We start from the raw sequence: 19,021 nt of genomic DNA, 5'->3' as shown, positions 1-19,021 counted from the left end.
AGTAGTAGTTTGGGATTTTCTTTTGTATTTTTTTTAATGTTACGTTATGTTAACATTGTGTTATGTTATGTTACTTAAAAGTCACTGAAGCAACTAATAGAATGGGGGATTTTGCCGCACAAGTGAACAATGACAGCAGTAAGCACTGAAGCACTTGTCAATGTGAGCAAAAGATTTTTTTTTTTTAAAGTTTGTAATTCCGATTTTCTCAGATACTTACATCTCCTTCGGGAGGAGCAAAATAAAGGCCACTTGAATCAAATTTATAATCTGTGTTTGCAATGATTTCCGATGAGAAGAACATGTTCAGAACACTACGGAGCGTACGCCGATCCCAGTCATCAGTGACTCTGCCACCGTAGTTACATTCTCCAGTCATATAGCGAAGGGCATCATATGGCACCTCCTAAAAAAAAAAAAAAAAAAAAAAAAGGCAAGAGAATTCTCTGAGCCACAGCCTAGCACTTACCTAGACAGCCATATTGGTATGCCTGTAATTTATTTGCAAGTCATCCAGAAATCTCAGAGGGAACTTTACAAATTGCTATTTGCCTCTGTTAGTTCATACTGGTACTATTGATCTCCTGATCTTCAACTACTTTAATAAGCCATCAAATCAAACAGTGGGGCTTTTTGTGAAGAACAATAGCACCAAAATTTTCCACATGAATGGAAATGGGAATCCCTGGGAATGGGTTTATGAAGAGCTTTTCCAGAACAGTCTGTACTTGCTTGGCTATATGTATGTATAAAATAAATAGGGATGCTGTCAGAGGGCCACGGCTATGCTATACTCCTATTCTTCAAGACCACAACGAACAACAAACAGGGACACATCCTTTCCAGCAAGCCTTCTGTGCTAATACAGAGAAATGGGTTTTTGTCTTCTTTTATTTTTGAGAAAAATTTTAAAAAATAATAAAGTCCTGAGCTTGGGAGCAGATGGCTTCTTAGGAGCATGAAAGGAACAATTTATGGGTTATAAGAAAAATTCTTTACAGAAATTAAGGGCCAAGAGCTAGTGGTATGATAAGGAATGGGATAAAATAAACCAGCTGAAGAAAGTACAGAGAAATCTGGTCGCTACAACCAAGTCAGTAATCTTTCTGGGAGCAAATTGCTTCCCTTTCTGCTTGTCAATGCATTTGCTCATAAACTATCATACAAGAGGAGGTCATCCCCCCAGCCCCCCCATACACTTTGCTCCCCCTCCCTCCCCCGCCCTCCCCCCACGGAAAGGGAACACCCATGACTTCATAACATTTTCTCATTCTGTATCACAAGTTACCTATTAACCACACCGATAACCAAAAACACTCCAGGCTGACAGTGGTTTGACAATAACACCCGCAGCCATTATTTAAAGGGTACTAGCTATAGCAGTTTGCTTAGGAAGCTGAAACACAAAGAAGTATCAGGTCTTGCTAGCAAATTCCAGAGAATATTGTATGAAACGCTGCCTGGCTCAACAAACAAGGAAGGAAAAGTCATGTGCCAAATCTAAACAGATCAAGTTCATTATTAATTTGCAACAGTCCAGCATCTAGAATTAGTTCTATCACTGAGTAAATCACAGGGATTCGTTTAGTATGATATTTTACAGCTTGCAACAAAAGCTCCATGAGCTGAATCCCCCAGCTTCTGTCTAGAGACAGGATACCATTCCAATGAATAAGGCAACAACATGGAACATAGTCTGCTGTGTTTTGCATGGGAGAAATTCTAAACTGCCATCTGCAAGTTTCCCACATTAGTTATACACTGCTCATGGTACACTAACCACTTAAAAGGAACAGTATTGGCACTACTGCAAATAGGCTTGAGTTTCTAAATCACTGGGCCCTACTAAAACTGTTGCCATGGCAACACTGAGCTGCACTGGCACATGCATGAACATTCCTAGAACATGCATGGAAGGGCACAATCAAGGCTGTGGGAGGGTTCCGTACCTTGTACTGGTCAAGGAAGATGTGCAGCTGCTGCACACTGATGCGCAGATCAGTCTCATTGAACTCGTATGGAATGTTCCAACCCAGTGGCCCAAATTTCCGCCTTTCTTGCACCAGTGCGTGGAAGAAGCAGAGGCCATACAGCAATGTCTTAAACTCAGCCTTAAAACCAAACACAACAACATGAATAATTGTCTGTTTCAAACATTTTAACAGTTTCATTTTTTTCCTCATGTCCTGACTCGCTCAAAACCCAGGAACTCCTGCTCCAGTAACATACCATTTGTGACTCATGGGTAGCATTTCTTGACACCAAAAAAAAAGGCCTTCAGCAAAAAGTCATCAGATTGTTTAAAGCATTGGTTTTTAAATTTTCTTTTAAACCAGTGTGAACCCTCAAATCAATTTTATTTTTAAAGCTATATACCCATGTGTATGTAAGATATATAACATTCACCCACAACTATGCATATAAGACCTTTGAATTTTTTTTACACCTTTACAAAAACATAGTTCACACACTATTCTTGCATTTTTTTTCTCGTTATCAAGAAAGATTTCAGGCCTTTAAAGAAACCTTCAGCTAGGAAGCTTTGGTTTGGTTTGCTTTCAGTTGAGAATATTTAGCAAAGTAGATGACCTCAATTAAAAGAACTGTGCTATTTACTATATATTTAAAAAAAAAAAAAGTAAAATATTTCTGGCCAAATACGCGTGCACACAGAAAGTTAATTATGAAAGCAGTGGTTTCTGAGTCCTACTTAAAAAGGGACGTAGGAAAGACATTTACTTAAGAATTTTATAAACCATGTAGTGCAATCACATGGCCCTCTCAATTAAACAGTGGACCTCATTTTGCCTTTTTGGACTAATCACTTGCTAAAAGAGCATTCACATAAATGAATACAAGACTCCACAACCTTGCAGCAGCTATGTAATAGCAAATAATTTTTGTGTGTGTGTGTGTTAGAGAGACATAACCTTAATACCATGCCACAAAAAAACTCTATTGAAGAAGTAGGTGGTGAGCAGTAAAATAAAAATGAAATTTACTTCACTACTCTCATTAGGCAAAACCAGTTTCATTATAGCAAAGGACAACTATTTAATTCGGTACTTTTTTTTTTTTTTTTTTTTTTTTTAGAGCATATATACAGAATCGTCAGAGTTGTCTTTGACTGCTTTACAAAGAAACATCACCAATACATTCTAACCGTTTTTTTGCAGCTGTTGAAAAAGTTAGGATCAGATATTGGGTCCATCAGGTATGAACGAATTATATTAGCCCGTAAACCTTTTGGTGCTTCATTAGTCATTTTCACTCCATTCTGCAGTACAGCCACAGGAAAAGTGGGAGATGGGTAACTGGTGAGCCAAATTCGGAAATCTGGATGTGTTGTATCAGGGTGTAGCTCCTACAATAAACACATTTAAAAAAAAATCAGAAAACATGATAGTTGAATATACAGCTTAAGTGTTATTACTAAAGCATTTTTTTTAAATTACTGTTTTTTGGTGGAAAATACCCAAGTCCAAAGTTTAATTTCTTAAATGCTAGTATGTGATTATAGTGAGATTCACAATTATAACTTGCATTCTACATCCAGAGCATTTTTTTTCAAGGCATCAGTATTTTGAGCTAAAATTTGTTCTCCCTGTGTATGATTATGGAATATATGAACAAAAATGAGTGCAGGCTTTGCACTGCAAGAACAATGGAATGTATAGTTTGCATATTTACTGTTGTATAGCTCTTCTGGAAAGGGCTATAGTAATAATATGAAAAAATTATTAACATCAGAAAATTATTAAGTCAAGAGAATATGAAAAGCAAGAAATGTACTCTACTACGTCTTCGGAAACCTCTAGATGTTCAAGTGTACAATTCTTTAGCATACTGCTCTTTTGCAGCAACATATAAAGAAAGCTCTTGGCCTAAAGAAACTGCTGTAGTGGCTGGCATTTACCATTCAAGGAATTCACAAGATCCATAGTGTTTGTGAACACTCCCTTCTCCAGTAGGCAGACGGAGATAGACAGAACCAATATGCGATGATTCCCCTTATATAATGGGAATTGTCACGAAGTATGTTAAGCTGGTGAGGCCTCACCTCAAGTATTGTGTGCAGTTTTGGGCACAACAGTATAGAAGGGACATCAAACTGTTAGAGAGTATCCAAAGGAGGGCTACAAAGATGGTGAAGGGTCTGCAGGGGAAGATGGCTGAGGAGCGGCTGAGGTCCCTTGGTTTGTTCAGCCCAGAGCACAGCAGGCTGAGGGGAGGCCTCATGGCGGCCTGCAGCTCCCTCACGAGGGGAGCGGAGGGGCAGGCGCTGAGCTCTGCTCTCTGGGGACAGCGACAGGACCCGAGGGAACAGCATGGAGCTGGGACAGGGGAGGGTCAGGCTGGGTGTTAGGGAAAGGTTCTGCACCGAGGGTGGTCGGGCACTGGGACAGGCTGCCCAGGGAAGTGGGCATGGCCCTGAGCCTTACGGAGTTTATGAAGCATTTGGCCAACGCTCTCAGACACATAGTCTAATTTTAGGGTAGGCTTGTGTGGACCCAGGAGTTGGACTCCGTGATCCTTGTGGGTCCCTTCCAACTCAGGATATTCTATGATTCTAGGCTGGCTTTTCATCTGCCTAGATGGATCAGACATGCCTCCAAAACTAGTTATAAGAATACTTATTTTTACCTCACAGACTCTTTCCAGTGTTGGCATCCATGAGCTTGCTAGATGGCAGTTTTGCAGAACTATCCACGTTCCCTCCTTTACAGCCTTCTCTATCATTTTCACGGCTATTGGGCCTTGGCCTTGACCAAGTGACAGAGAACTAAGCTTTGTGTCACTGTATCCCTGCATATATATATATAGCACATTATAAGTAAGAATGCTATTGCATAAATACCACTCACTTTCTGGTGTGAGAGTTCACAACTGTATGTATTCTTGAAATATTTAATGTACAGTATATTTTAAAATCCAGTTTAAATCTCTTTTTCATGTCACTCCAGTTGACTAAAACTTCTTATCATCTCCCAGCAAAATGCTACACTACACCTCCATTTCATACTGAACTGTACAATTCTGACAGTTTCAAAATACTCCTGAAAACAGTATGCTCTTTAAAGCACGTAGACAATCCATTTTAAAATGCAGGATGTATTTACAGCTTGGTGGCTGCAGATTTGAAGTAGATTTTTGTCATTCTCAGTAGCACAGAATTCTGGTGGAGTAGTAGTCAGGAAGTGCAAGAAATACATCTTAGCAAAATTCAACAACTTTGTATTGATATAACAATACTCTTCTCCATAACTACTGATCTACACTGGGGATTTTTTGTTTGTTTGTTTTAGACACCATAGTAATAATGGCCAAAGCAAATGAAAAAATCCACATTTGAATTCTGAGGTGTAAATTTCACCTGAGATACTAAGATTCTGTATTACTACACTGCTTTACAATTAGATCATGTATGTGTATTAGGAAAAAAAAGCACATAATGCTTACTAGAAAAAATACCATTTTTGGATAAGATTCGTTACAGTGAAAGTTTAAACCATTACATTTTTTTCTTCCATTTTCTATGAGATTCCACAAGCTAATTAAATGGATCATTATATCACAACATTAAAGACGATGCCAAAATATTTAACATAAAAATTCTTACAAACACTAGATAAATCATTCCTAAAACCAATCCAAAACAATTAGTGCTTTGTGTTAAAGAGAACACACATATCATCTACCTTTAAAAAAAAAAAAAAAAGGAGATATTAAAATACCTGATCATCAGCAAACTTAACAAGGGCTGACATGGGGTCAGCACCAGGAGAAAGTATAAATATCAGTGGTGCACAAGAGTGGCTGTCAGAAAATGCTTTTGACAAATCGAATGGAGGTGGATCAATAAATGGACGGCCCAGGTTGTTAATGATAAATTCCTGCACCATTGGTATTATCTAAAAAAAAAGGAAAAAGATAATTTAAATGTCCTATTTATGTGTAAGCATTAACATCTATTACACTGAACATTTTAATATAAATGTCAAGGACAGTATTCCTGTATGGAATGGTAGGCACAACTGCAGTCCCAGAGTAATCAATGATTTAGCATGTGCAAATTGAGGCAAAAATAGTCTCTTAGCTCAAAGATGCTCTAAGAATGATGAAATAGGAAGTCCTATGCAAATGACCCTTAATATCACTTCTGTCCCCATATCTGGACAGACTAATGTGTTTGTATAAGAAGCTTGATTTTTTTTTCTGCATGCCCTCCTTTGTGTTATGGAGTGGCTTTCAATTTTCAAGTCTCATAACTGAGCACATGTCTTGATAATATCTTGGCTTAGCAAACTGCTGCGTACCAATTTCTACACACTGATGGTTTTACTTCCTACTGAAGTTAAGTGGGCTCTGTAGCAAGTAAGAGAGAATTTATAAGAAGACAGCTTCAAGCTTTGGTCCTGTAAACAGTTATAGATATATTTCTCTTAAATATCGCCACTTATTTTGTCTCTGGACTGAATAACTTTAAAACACATGGTAAATATTTTATAATTATTACTTCCACTTTAAAGAATTGCAATAGTATTTGCAAACATACTACTAAGATTTGATCTTTCAACGTGAAATTCAAGAACTGCTAAAGGTTTCAAACAGCACCGTTAATTCAACTTCTTTGGTCATATAACCAGTGTATTTTTAATTTTTTAATGTAAAAGATATGTGAAATTGCTAATTTTTTAAACTCACATTTTTAACATTTCAATTATAAAACTTTTATTTTTCATATTGCATTAGGTTAGATGCTTTCAGTTAATAAATACATGGTGTGACAAAGTATATAGAATGTAACAAAGGAAAAAAAAAGTAGGTTCATTTCTCTTCATTGTCCTGTTCATAGAATCACCTGTGCTTTTGCTTACTTTAAAGTCCACTCTGACACAGGTGCAATGTGTAACCAATTAGTAAAGTACCTTAAATTCGAGAGCAGGAAGTGGGTGGGGGCTCTAGGTTGTACCTGTTGCAGAGGGTTTAGATGGAGATGCTCTTGCAAGAGCTTGCTTCCTCTTCTAAGCTTTTGAGGGACTTTAAAGAGATGTATGAGTATGAGAACCGTTTAAAAACCTTTACAAATTGGCCTTTTGTGAAGAACTGCAAGTGTGCTCCAGAGAATGTAAGTCTGAAAATGGATATTTTAACTACACCTTATTTTTGGTGTACTATGACTGAGTGTAAAGTTGTTGTTAAATGTATTCATGTTCAAGAACAGCTGCAGGCCTCTGCTAAGCTGTTGTAGTTTTACCTTGCTAGGCAGCTGAACTCTACCACAACAGCTCTCTCACTTCCCCTCCTCAGAAGAAGAAGGTAAGAAGAAATAGAAATAACTCATTGGTTGAGATAAGGATAGCTTAATTAAAGGAAAAATAACTATTAAGAGAAAATTATTATTAATTAAATAACTTAACTACAGGGAAAGGGGGAAAACAACAACAAGCAAAGGCAGTGTGGAAGTGCAGGGGAAATAAATTACTCTCTAATTCCTACTGATGAGTGATGCTTGACCACATCCTTGAAGCAGGGCCTCAACGTGTGTAGCTGTTGTTTAGGAGAACAGATGTTTTCACACCAAGAGCCCACCCCTCCCCTCTTCTTCCTTTTTCCACCTTTTATTGCTGAGTGTGACATCATGTGGTATGGAACGGGCTAAAGTTGTGCCAGGGGAGGTTTAGGTTAGATATTAGGAAGAACTTCTTTACCAAAAGGGTTGTTAGGCATTGGCATGGTCTGCCCAGGGAAGTGGTTGAGTTGGTTAAAGACGTCCCTGGAGGTCTTTAAAAGACATGTAGATGTAGCACTTAGTGATATGGTTTAGTGGAGGTCTTGTTAGTGTTAGGTCAGAGGTTGGACTAGGTGATCTTGGAGGTCTCTTCCAACCTAGATGATTCTGTGAATATCCCTTTGGTTGGTTTAGGTCAGCTGCCCTGGTGATGTTCCTTCCTCACCTCTTGCCCACACCCAGCCTGCTGGCTCTAGGGGGGTGTGGCATTAGAGGGAGCCCTGATGCTGTGCCCGTATTGCTCAGCAGTAGACACAATACTGCTGTGATACCACTGCTGTTCTAGCTACAAGTGCAGAGCACAGCACTGTATGGGCTGCTGTAGAGAAAGTTAACTCCATCCCTGCCAGACCCAGTACATAAGCCCGAGATGAAAATCTGAATACTTTCTTCTGTTCCCTTCTCAGAGATGCTGTAGTAGGATGACTATACGTTTCTGTCTGGTCAGTTCACTAGTCTAGCTACAGAATTGAGTATAATTACTTTTCTTGCCTTTACCACTTTGTTTTTGTCACTTAAAAATTAACATCTTGTAGTAAGTATTGTTTCTGCTTGCAAATCTTCTTTCAGAAGTCATCCTAGCAACTACTCATCCTTTAGGAAGGATGGAGTAGCAGAATGATCATGACTTTAAAAAAATCATTTAAGTTTTAGAAAACTTAATGCTTTATGTCCCTGTAGGCTTTAATTTGAGCATTAACAAAAGAGGCCTCAATTCTACTTTGGCATTGCATCAAACTTTCAGGTTGGATCTCAGATAAGGCATGCAGTAGGAGTTATCTGAGGTGTGAAGTTCAGTAACTGAAACAAGCTTACCTTATTTTTTAATGTTCTTACCAGATGTGATTCAAAAATGACAGTAAAATGTAAAGATAAAAAATGTAGCACTATACTCATATAGTTGAAATATAAAGGTTCTCTATGGTCATGGCCTTATGCTAAGTGTTTTCTCTGAAAATATTGCTTAAATTCCTGGCTATAGCAGATCTCATATGCTGTTAGTGGAATGCTTGTGTAGCTGCCACTGGCTAACCACTGAAAGAACAAAGCTACTCTGGTAGTTTGCAGATACCACGACTATGCAGAAAGTTGTTCACTACTTTTAGCCTACTCCCTGTTCCTTTACTAGTTGCTTATTTGCCTGCTTGCAGTCCTCACTTAAAATTTGTTTTCAGCCTTATCTCTGCTGACAGATACTGTGGGGAAAGACATTTGTGCAAGCTCTCTGAAACAGTTCACTACTGTGAACACAAGCAGTGTGTTGGATCAAGCTCTAAACTTCCAAATTGTCATTTGCAGATGGCAAAGGCGGGCTTTGTACACTGTCCAAATGAAAATGAACCAGATGTGGCAAAATGCTTCTTTTGCTTGATAGAACTGGAGGGCTGGAAACCAAATGATGACCCATGGTAAGCACGGATGTAACAATGTTGAAGTATTTTTTGCCACATCTTTGGTAACATCCTCTTACTCTAAAACTACCAATTTCCTGAACAGTTAACTAAACTGATGCCTACTGAAAGTTTATCTTACCCAGTAACCTTGAAATACTTAATTTGCTAATTATACCCCCATGCAATTTTTCAGTTCTTTGATTTTTGCCTCCAAAGAGTGTGTTTTTGATTCAACAAAGCAGAAGATTCACTCAACATTGTAAACATAATCTAAATCTTTCCTTGTAATCTTCCTGGCTCACAACTGAAGCAACTAGCTTGTATCTGAGATCACTAAAGTCTAACTCATGTCTTCTATAAGATAACTTTTCTACTAAGAGGTAGTAGAAGTACTAAAGAGACTGGTCTGTTTAAGTTCGTCTCTGGAAATGTAACTTTCCTGGTTTTAATATCTGTTCTTCTGTATTTACATTGCAGGGAGGAACACACAAAACGTCACAGCTGTGGCTTTTTATCTCTTACTAAGAACTTTGATGACCTGACAGTGGAGGAATACTACATGTTGGAGATGACACGGCTAAGAACCTTCCTTGTAAGTGTTGACCAAATGATCTTAATATTTACAGTCTACCATTGCATCTTACAAGAATTTCTGTCTTTAAGACTTTCAAGCATTAGCAAGGGATGATGGTGTAGGGCTAGAACAGGACTTACTCTGAAGTAATGAATAATGTGTGTTATTGGCTATGAAACCTAAATGCTTCTCAATCCAGTCTATTGCCTAGCTTCTGAAAGGAAACCTGTTTCCTTTAGAAATGTTTTTCCAACAACTCATTTCAACAGAAAAACTATCTTGAGTGTGATAATCAATCCTGGAAACTCTACAATAAGCAGCTCTATCTTTCTCAGGAGGGATGAAAACCACATGTGACAAGACAAAATTTGACCGGGCTATTGATTGATTCATGTGTCCAGCTTTACATGAAATCACTGTCTAATTAAGCTGTCAGACTTTCAAGCCTATTTCAAATGTTTCACAATTTTTCAGTTCTAATCCTCTTTTATTTTGTGCATGCCATGCTGTTGACATATACAAAAGCACACACAACTGAGCTGCTATGACTAATAGTCTTTGACAATGATCCCTTATTGCTTTGAATAGTAATAGAGAACCAAGTGTGACAAGTTCCCTGATGGGACAGATTTACAGTACCCCCATACTCTGTATCTTATTTCTTTGTTGGCTTTGCATACATAAGATCTTTATCTTGCTGATATGGTTTAGTATTGAAAATATACCTGGTGTCTGTAAAGGTTAAGTACTTAAATTCTATACATAACAGACTCAAATACTTAAAAAATAAAATCACGTCTCAGTGGGAGAAGTCTGATATATCAAAAGATGGACTAAGTGAAAATATGAGGTTATCTAACTATAACTGAACAGCCGATTATTTAGAGCAGTCTTTCAAGATACTAGAAGGGTCTAAGCCAAAACATACCTTTATCTAATAAATTTAGAAAACTGGAAGTGGCAGGTTCAAGCAGGGACATTTTGCCCCCAGGAATGCCCTAATCAATAGCTTAAAAGGCTACACACTAGGACTGCCTAGGGTTGATCTGCAGCATGCTGTTGTATTAAAGCATTGATATCTTAATGCATTTTTTCTGCTAAGCAAGATCATGCCTCTTCACACAAAAGTAAAACTGAAATCTCCCTCCCTGATGTGATTTAAAATACAGCTAAACAATGGGTTCACGATTTACTTTAAAAGCATACCAGATATAACCAAAAAATTACTCTGAAATGAACCCCACTGGCAAGGCTGGTGGTAGAGTTTCTGAATCAAATGGGGATGGATATGTATATGAAATATACGCCAGACTGCATATTGTTGACCAAAGCCAAAAGTAGACTTCTAGGCTAGAATCAGTAGCAGATCAATGTGGTTTTGAGGATCTAAGTTCTGAACACTTTTGAATGTCAGTTAAATTTCTCAATGGAGAACTTCAATCTTTTGCTTTAAGTGCAAGACTGGCAGAAGCATAATAAACTCTTTTGAAGAAGAAGTCACTGCAACTAGGAAGCGTCTTGTAGACAACTTTTCCAAACATCAATACACACCAGAGCCGCCAGTGCTTCTACATGCTGATCCTACTTCCCAACCTTCTGAAGGTTCATACTACCAGTCCAAAAAAAATCCAGAAGTGAAATGTAAAGACTGACTCTGAAAGTTTCTCTTCTTTATACGGTACTATTATTCCTGTTTTTATGCAAGTACTAATGTAAAGCCAAATAGCTGTGTGAGAAAGTGTAGGAAACTTTTTATATACTCTCTAGGACAAAGGTCATAACTGTTTGTACTAACTCCTATCCTTCACAATGTGCTTGTCATTATGTGAACTACTACTAGTCTAATTAGCCTGTGAATATATGAAAAATGTTTAAGTAAATATTTATTCTGGTCTAGTAGGTTGAACTTTTTGAATAAAGATTCATAACAGTTCCTATTGTGATCTGTGCTACATTCAAGCCTTTGAGCTAGACACTCATATCAGAACGGTTCTGCTTCAAAACACTTTCCATAGAACAGAATGGATCTGTGTCTGCAGTAATCCCTGCTCTTAAGCACCTATGTTATCTACATTCCTGCTTACCACTAAATTATCTTCCTTGTCCAGTTATAATTTACCATAGTGACATCTAGCAAAAAATTGCAGAAGTGAAAAATACTTGGTGTACTGAAAAAGGCAAGTCCAGGCTTGTAAGACCTCCTTGAGGAGGAAGTGCTCAGGGGTTTGGGTACACAACAAAACTTAACAAAATCTAATAGCCTAGACTTCTAGTTTAAAAAGTCTGCTCATTATACTTTCAGACTTTTTTAATTAATTCCTATTTTCCATTAAGATAGACAATTCATGGTTTTGGCTGGGATAAAGTTTCTTCTTGGAGGCTAATATTATGTTGTCTTCTGGATTTTTTTATGGAAATAGTGGTAATAACACACAAATGTTTTAATTGTTGCATAGTGCTTACTTTGAGTCAGAGGTTTCTCAGCTTCTTATGCTGTCCTGCCAGCAAGGAGTGTGGTGGTGCACACGGAGCTGGGAGTGGACACAGCCAGGACAGCTGACCCAAACTGACCAAATATCTCATACCATAAGATGTGCTCAGCAATAAAAGTTAGGGTAAAGGAGGAGAGGATACATCTAGAGTGGTAGTGCTTTTCTTCCTGAGAATTTTCTTTACCTCATAAGCTGTCTTTACGTCAACCCAAGTTCTTTTACTTTTACCTTCCTGACTTTCACCTGACTGTGGGAAGAGTGACTGGCTGTGTGGTGCTCAGCTGCCTTCTGGGGCTAAACCATGATAACACAGTTGAAATCCACACTTGCAAATCCCTTTGGTTTCTAGGACAAATTCTGAGTAAGGTGGGAGTTTTGTACATACCTTGTCAGGTCTCAGGCAGCGAATGATAAGCATCCTTTGGAACTCCCCCAGTTTGTCTTGCCACTCTGCAGGAAAATTCTCATGCTGGGGATCCTGAAAACACAGGTATTCCAGCTTTGTTTAGAGCACTTCTGGATTACAGATAGTGGGACTAAATTATCTTTTAACTTGACACATCAGTACATCAATCCATGATATATTTTTTAATCCGCAGGAATGGGGTTGATAGGTTTCTTTTTTTACAAAATCGTTATCTGGGAAGCTTCTATTTTAGCAGAGAAATTAGTCATTTCTAGGTGTTTAAAATATAGGGATATAGGAAACAAAATATACCCTTCACCTCTAGGAAAAAGGTGGAAGAGAGATGAGAGAATAAACATGAAAATGTATTTAACCTACTTCTTGCTGTGTTAGAGCTGAATTACAGAGACAGTCTTTGATATTACAATGACACTACAGTATTGACAATCATGAATTAGGTTGCATCTGGATGCAGGAGAACAAGAATTGGAAAGTTAAGTCAAACAATGCACCAGAGAGCTTGCTTTGTAAATGGCCTATGAATACTCCAGTTACGTTACTGCACTTATCAGACTAGAATAGCAAAGGTTGTGTGGCATGTGTTAACTTATTAGACTGAAATGTAGCACCAGCTGTGTAAGCCTTTCTGGAAACTGGTATTACAGCTCTGCTGGGGAACCTCTTAGGCTTGCCTGTAGAGGTTTGGGCACAGAGGTATGCAGATAGACTTGCACTAACTTTATTCTGAGCAATTTTGATTTAACAAATCAAGTCACAATGGAACTCATGTTCTGCAAAGGACCTGGACCCTGACCCTCTCCTTCTCCCAACTTTTAGACACTTAATTTCAGATTGGAATCCAGAATGCTGCATTATTTTTTCTATTTATAGGTACCTGATAATCTACCTTTTCTAGGTACCTTTTCATCTAGCACTCAGGATTTGGTAACAATGCTTCTGGATGCAGTGTTGCTGATTATTAGATTCTTTGTCAGCTAATTGATGACCTGATTCTATAGATCTTGTTTTTTTTAATGCCTCTTAAATGAAGGAATTTCTATTTATTTCAGTTTGGCTGTTTGAACTGTTAGTATTAATTTGACTAGCTATCAGTCACAAGGATCTTGAATCTTTACTTCTGAAAGTCAGCGCCTTTGTGTTGCTTAAAAAAAGCTATAATCTCAGTGCATAACCAAGTAGTCTCTTCCTCAATCTCTATTTCAAAGGCCATCATTTCTCTGTTCTGGTGACTATTTTCCGAAGAGGAATTAAAGCTCTCAACTTGCTATGTATTTTTGTAAATGCTAAATGACAACTTTATTTCTGCTGTTTGCCTCTTTCCTGTAGTCTGAACAATTGAAAGAGCCAAATCTGCTTAGTTTCTTTAATTTCTCTCATCATACAGTTACGAGCATTTCCAACTAAAAATCCATTCTTTTCCTCTCTCTGCATTCCTTCAGTCTCTTTGTTAGAGGAAGAATTTCTAAATCATTGAAATTTACAATGGTTAAAACAATCTTTTTGAAATGGATGTAAGAGGTCCTGTGCCATTTGGCAGAATATTGGTAATAAACTTCCATTAAGTAATGGTAAGTGTTTCAATGGACTAGCATAAATGGACGGTATCTGAATGTTGGAAGCAGTTATGGTTCCCATAGGAAAGAGGGTAATTTTTACAATCATTTCATCAGGAGGCATGAGTACAGTGAGCACTTCATACATCAAGAAGCAGAAGGGGGGGGAGTATGATTTAAAGAAAAATGTTAATAGTAAGATTAGAGATAAAGCAAGTGCCCAAATGTGGAGTAAAATTCGTCTATAAAACTTAGATTTTAATTAAACAGTGATGAAAATATATAAAGAAAGTCTTTCATGCATAACTGTGACTGTTAGACTTGGGAATAGAACACAGGTCTCCAAAATCACATTCTAGTTTCTCTACAAAGCAATTGCTTTGTTTGTTATTGTTCATCTTTTTTTAAAGACTTATCCAGGAAAGCAGCATACTACATAATAGCGTGAAAAGGCTGACAAGGCACAGTGGCTGCCTTCAATTTAACAAATTTCATTATCACCTTACTACTGCAGGTTTTGTAGCCTTTTTTTCCAGCCCAATTCAAATCATAACTTGGTATTCAGAAGCCACATGACAAATTGGCAATCATCTACAACTACACACTATTTGCTTAAATATTTACATCCATATATGCAAGAGCATACCATGTAAAATGACAGCACTTTCTTTTCCCTGAATAAATATTTTCAGTGCGTTAATTAGTTCATGAATGCAAGCAATCAGGAATATTAACATACCAAGCTGTCATATACCAGCTTCCACCCATCCTTAAGTCGCATAAAATCCTCACGAATGTTTGTGAATTGTGGCAAGTCTTCTAGTCGACAAATTTCATCCCATGATTGTGGAGGAAGCCAGGTGCATGGATTAGAGAAGGGATTGTCCAAACCTATTCCACCAGTCAACAGAAATTTCCACTCACTCTCATTAATCTACAATGAAAAAACACAGTTCTCAGGACTAAAAAAAATCTAAAATAAAATGTTTTCAGTACATTATGTAGAAAATCAACACATTTACCTGAATTATTACACTAGTTTAAAAAGCTTCCTACCAAAAGCCTATTTCAAAAGCATTTAGTGTCTGGCTTTCAGTTAAGCATAAATTTAAGGAATTGAAAAAAATGATATGAACTGCTCATATCTTAGAATCATCTGCATTCCTGACTTGGGGGAGTGAACAATTTTAACTGACTAGATTTTTAGACAAAGTTCTATTTGCTAGATGCATTTTTCAATTCCCAAAACGTTGAATGAATTAAAAAAATAAATATATCTGGGAACCATATATCTTGAAACATTGTCCTACACTGCAAGCCTAAATATGAAACACTACTATCAGCCTATTACATGTCCCATTCCTTTCTCAATATTCCTTTATCTCAAAATCTCTTTGGCTTAAATTTGTAAATCCAGGTTCCTGCATCTATGATTATTACTGTCAGCTCTTTAAAATATTCACTTCTATGTATTCCCCAATGCAAAAAGTTTGAAGTGTCTAAAATCTTAAAAGTGAAAGAAACAACCCCAAGCACCTGTAAGTACCATTTTGCAGAAAACATGAATAAAAGGGGTGTATTTCACTTAATTAAAAAAAATCCTAGTAAAGGAATATTTTGTAAAGAATTAGTAGAAATTAATAGAATTAATTTGATACAAGTGTTTGATTTTTTCAGGAATTCTTTGTAAAAATTAAACACATTTAGCACCCTAAGTGAAAAACATGAGTAGTTTCTTAAATCAATGGTTACAGTTCATTTTTCTATACTGTTAGAATACTCATGTTATAGTAAAATTTTGGAAACTGTTGACTGTTAGAATAACATAGGCTAGACTTAAGTTTAAGTCATGTTTAGAAAACTACCATCACCTAGTTCAGATTTGCCAGACCTGTTTGTTACATATTTTATTTTATTCTAGAGATTATTTTTCAATGCTTATAATTACTTATTAAAATCCATAATTGAGGTGTTTGATTATTATATATAAACTTATTTTTCTATTTTATCTTCTAAATTCCTATTACTGTTAGCTTGTATATGCAGTTTTATATATATCATACCAAGCTGCAAATTATTTTTAGTTACCAATTTTTCATATTTCAGAAGATTCACAGTTAGACAAAAAGAGAAGAGCAGCTTGTCCTTTTCAAACAGTGAGCGACAGACATTGACATAAAGTGAGTAAGTAAAATGATCCTTGAGAATCTTCAACCTAGAGATGTCAGGAAAAGAACAATCTTCCATTAATATCACTAAAGCTTGTGTATTCTGGAAACCTATTACAAACAAATTGGATTTCCTCTGGTGCAATAAACTCTCTGGTCAATTACCCCCAAAAGAATCATTAAATATGTGTTCCAAGTTATGAGCAAAATAACAAAAATTATTTAAGTGGAATTACATTTTAATAAAACATCTTTTTTATGAGGAGAGGTCCCTTTGAGAGGGGTACAAAACAACAATGATCTTAAAATTCATTATGAACATAAAATACCAATGCCAAAATCAAACCAGCCTATTTTAATGGTCATTTGAAGTATGTTTCCCATTCTACAGACTATTTTCCTCAATACACTAATACAAATATCTTAAATTGTGATTTATTATCAATAATTTTCTTTAAAAAACAAGCATGGAGACCATCTAAGGCCTCCTTGGAGGCTGTTTTGCAAAAGTTCAAGTTCAGTTGAATACCTAGTCAAAATAATGGAAAATCCATACAGGTGATTAGAAATGCAGATACTGAATTTGCACAATTATTTCAAATACTTCTTTCAAGGTAATAACAGAGATGTGGAGGGGTGCTATGGCTTTTTTCCAAGTATCTAGATCACCAGTCCTTTGGCAGGTAGTTATTCTGAGGGTATTCTTCCACTTCAGACATGGTGATCATTCCAAAACCTAAATGTGATCTATTATAATTGGAAAGTGGAAAGATCTGAAAGTAGATCAAGGGTGAGAGCAAGCTATGTTGCACGATCCAACCCAAAACATTCTATGATCTGTGTCTCCTTTCTAGTCTCATGTTTCAATCTTTTTTCTTCTATTCAGCTAAACAGAAATAGACCATCTTATTATTATTAATGTAACAAATTCTCCTTTTTTATTAGCCTTTTAAGTCCTCTCAAAATTACTGATTCCTCATCCATTAAACAGGCATACATACAATTTATGCACAAACTACACAAAGATAGCCATGGGACAAAATTAAACTTTTTTCCAAGATTTAGAGAACTAACTAGATTTTATTGTTCAGAACAGAATAAAGAATTAAAAAATCTCAGTCCAGAGCATATAGTGAAAACTGACTAGTAAAAAAAACTGACTAGTAAAGACAGCCCAAGACAAACAGTCCTACATGAATTATTAATTTGTGGGGAATTTTCTGTGCCTTCGCCTCTTTATTCTTCACTGGGCAAAATTATTAAAATGAGCTTACACCAGTTGTGCCCTGAGAATGTACACTGTCAGTTAGGTTCAAGTCTTGTATCTTTATATTTCTGCTAACAACGTTTTTGTTTCAAGAAAGTATAAAAACATTTTTTATTACTTTAATTTAGGCTTTTAGTTTTTTTACATAAAGAAATATTTAAAAGTTAAAGAACAAGGCTTGTAGAACACAGACTTATTGTCTGTATATCTTGTCAAGTATACCTTGAATATAGTTTCAAGTATGATATGAAAATGTTAAGCTCTGACTTAAACGGTTTATCTTTGATTAAAAAAAAAGTTATGCTAGTCTTAGATTGCACAAACCTTGACCAAATTCTAATGAAAAAATAACCTTTATAACCAGTATGCCATTAAAATAAACACATTAATCTACACTCTAAGCACTACCCTACCAGGTACTACAACTTGTATTTAAAGAAAGCATGGACAGTAAGTAATGGACAATTCGGAAATTGACGTTTGTAATCTTAACTAGATAACCTTTCCTTATAATTTCCATATAAATTCTCTCTCACCAATTGTGTGAAGAAGTTTGTCTGTTTCTTGAAGGCATACATAGTTAGTACATGAAATGAAATATAAAGTCAAAGCAAGTGGACCATATTTATCTATCTGGTACTTTGCAATTTCACACATGACTTGAGGTACAATTACTAAATAGAAATAGTGGAATATGTTGCATCTGTATTATACCATACCATTTTGTTTCTATGAATAAATTATCTTCCAGAAAAATATGACGTACAAAAAATATTTTAAAATGCAATGCCTGACACAATACACTTTGGAGAAATGACAGTAACACTTCTGGAGTAACAGTGAATACATCAATTACAAATGGCAAATTATCACTCTTACCTTGTTTGTAAAACTTCTGATTTCTCTGAATTATCTATAGACATGATGAAAAGGTTAATAAACCACATAAGAGAATATTGGTACATAGGCTCAATGTTGGCTAGATCAGCAATAGAAAAAAACAAGATTGATGAATGGATAGCAATAGGACGATAGCCCATACGAGTAGCATCAATCTTCTTTTCTGTTTCTTCAGCCACCGCTTGTTTTTCAGAAATCTCATTAGCCAGAACTTTGGAAGAAGACAATATCTTAATAGCAGTTTCATCTTCTAAAATATTTCCTTCTGAAGCTGAAAGAACTTCTAAAATCTTGTCTTCTATTTCTTTTAGTTGCCTAAAATAATATACATTTTTCACATATGAAAATTAGTAATTTTCTGCTAGTTTCCATAAAAGATAATGTGTAGATTCTATTTGTGCTAGGTATATTATAAAACTTTTTTTGTCATTAAACATTACCTTACATTTCTGAA

At 36.3% G+C, this 19,021-nt stretch overlaps 2 protein-coding genes across 18 annotated transcripts in view; one reads left to right on the top strand and one right to left on the bottom strand.

Annotated features, from left to right (window-relative positions):
- DNAH7 (dynein axonemal heavy chain 7) overlaps nucleotides 1-19,021 on the bottom strand; it is a 120,433-nt gene that overhangs the window by 19,494 nt on the left and 81,918 nt on the right. For 14 of the 16 annotated variants that reach the window (XM_066999915.1, XM_066999914.1, XM_066999916.1 and 11 more), the window contains 9 exons: nucleotides 18,547-18,882; nucleotides 16,321-16,447; nucleotides 14,972-15,166; nucleotides 12,638-12,730; nucleotides 5,736-5,912; nucleotides 4,645-4,806; nucleotides 3,164-3,364; nucleotides 1,950-2,111; nucleotides 221-406 (listed from right to left, as the gene is read on the bottom strand). In XM_066999915.1, coding sequence (XP_066856016.1) covers nucleotides 221-406; nucleotides 1,950-2,111; nucleotides 3,164-3,364; nucleotides 4,645-4,806; nucleotides 5,736-5,912; nucleotides 12,638-12,730; nucleotides 14,972-15,166; nucleotides 16,321-16,447; nucleotides 18,547-18,882 — 1,639 coding nt within the window. Of the gene's footprint in view, nucleotides 1-220; nucleotides 407-1,949; nucleotides 2,112-3,163; nucleotides 3,365-4,644; nucleotides 4,807-5,735; nucleotides 5,913-12,637; nucleotides 12,731-14,971; nucleotides 15,167-16,295; nucleotides 16,448-18,546; nucleotides 18,883-19,021 lie in introns of those variants that run through there. The other 2 variants (XM_066999922.1, XM_066999923.1) reach the window with 2 other exon arrangements.
- Nucleotides 6,946-11,693, top strand: LOC106039984 (baculoviral IAP repeat-containing protein 5.1-like). Of its 2 annotated transcripts, XM_013187528.3 has the most exons (5): nucleotides 6,946-7,129; nucleotides 7,267-7,320; nucleotides 9,092-9,201; nucleotides 9,664-9,778; nucleotides 11,215-11,693. In XM_013187528.3, exons 1-5 carry the CDS (start codon nucleotides 6,992-6,994, stop codon nucleotides 11,410-11,412), a joined length of 615 nt encoding a protein of 204 aa, XP_013042982.1. In that variant the 5' UTR covers nucleotides 6,946-6,991; the 3' UTR covers nucleotides 11,413-11,693. The 2 variants fall into 2 exon arrangements, with proteins under 2 accessions (XP_013042982.1, XP_013042983.1); XM_013187529.3 differs by lacking the exon at nucleotides 7,267-7,320 and having other exon boundaries at nucleotides 6,955-7,129.

Source organism: Anser cygnoides, chromosome 6, assembly GCF_040182565.1.
Source record: "Anser cygnoides isolate HZ-2024a breed goose chromosome 6, Taihu_goose_T2T_genome, whole genome shotgun sequence".
Lineage (NCBI taxonomy): Eukaryota > Metazoa > Chordata > Aves > Anseriformes > Anatidae > Anser > Anser cygnoides.
Note: the sequence above shows the minus strand (reverse complement) of the source record. Positions and strands in the feature narration are given on the sequence as shown.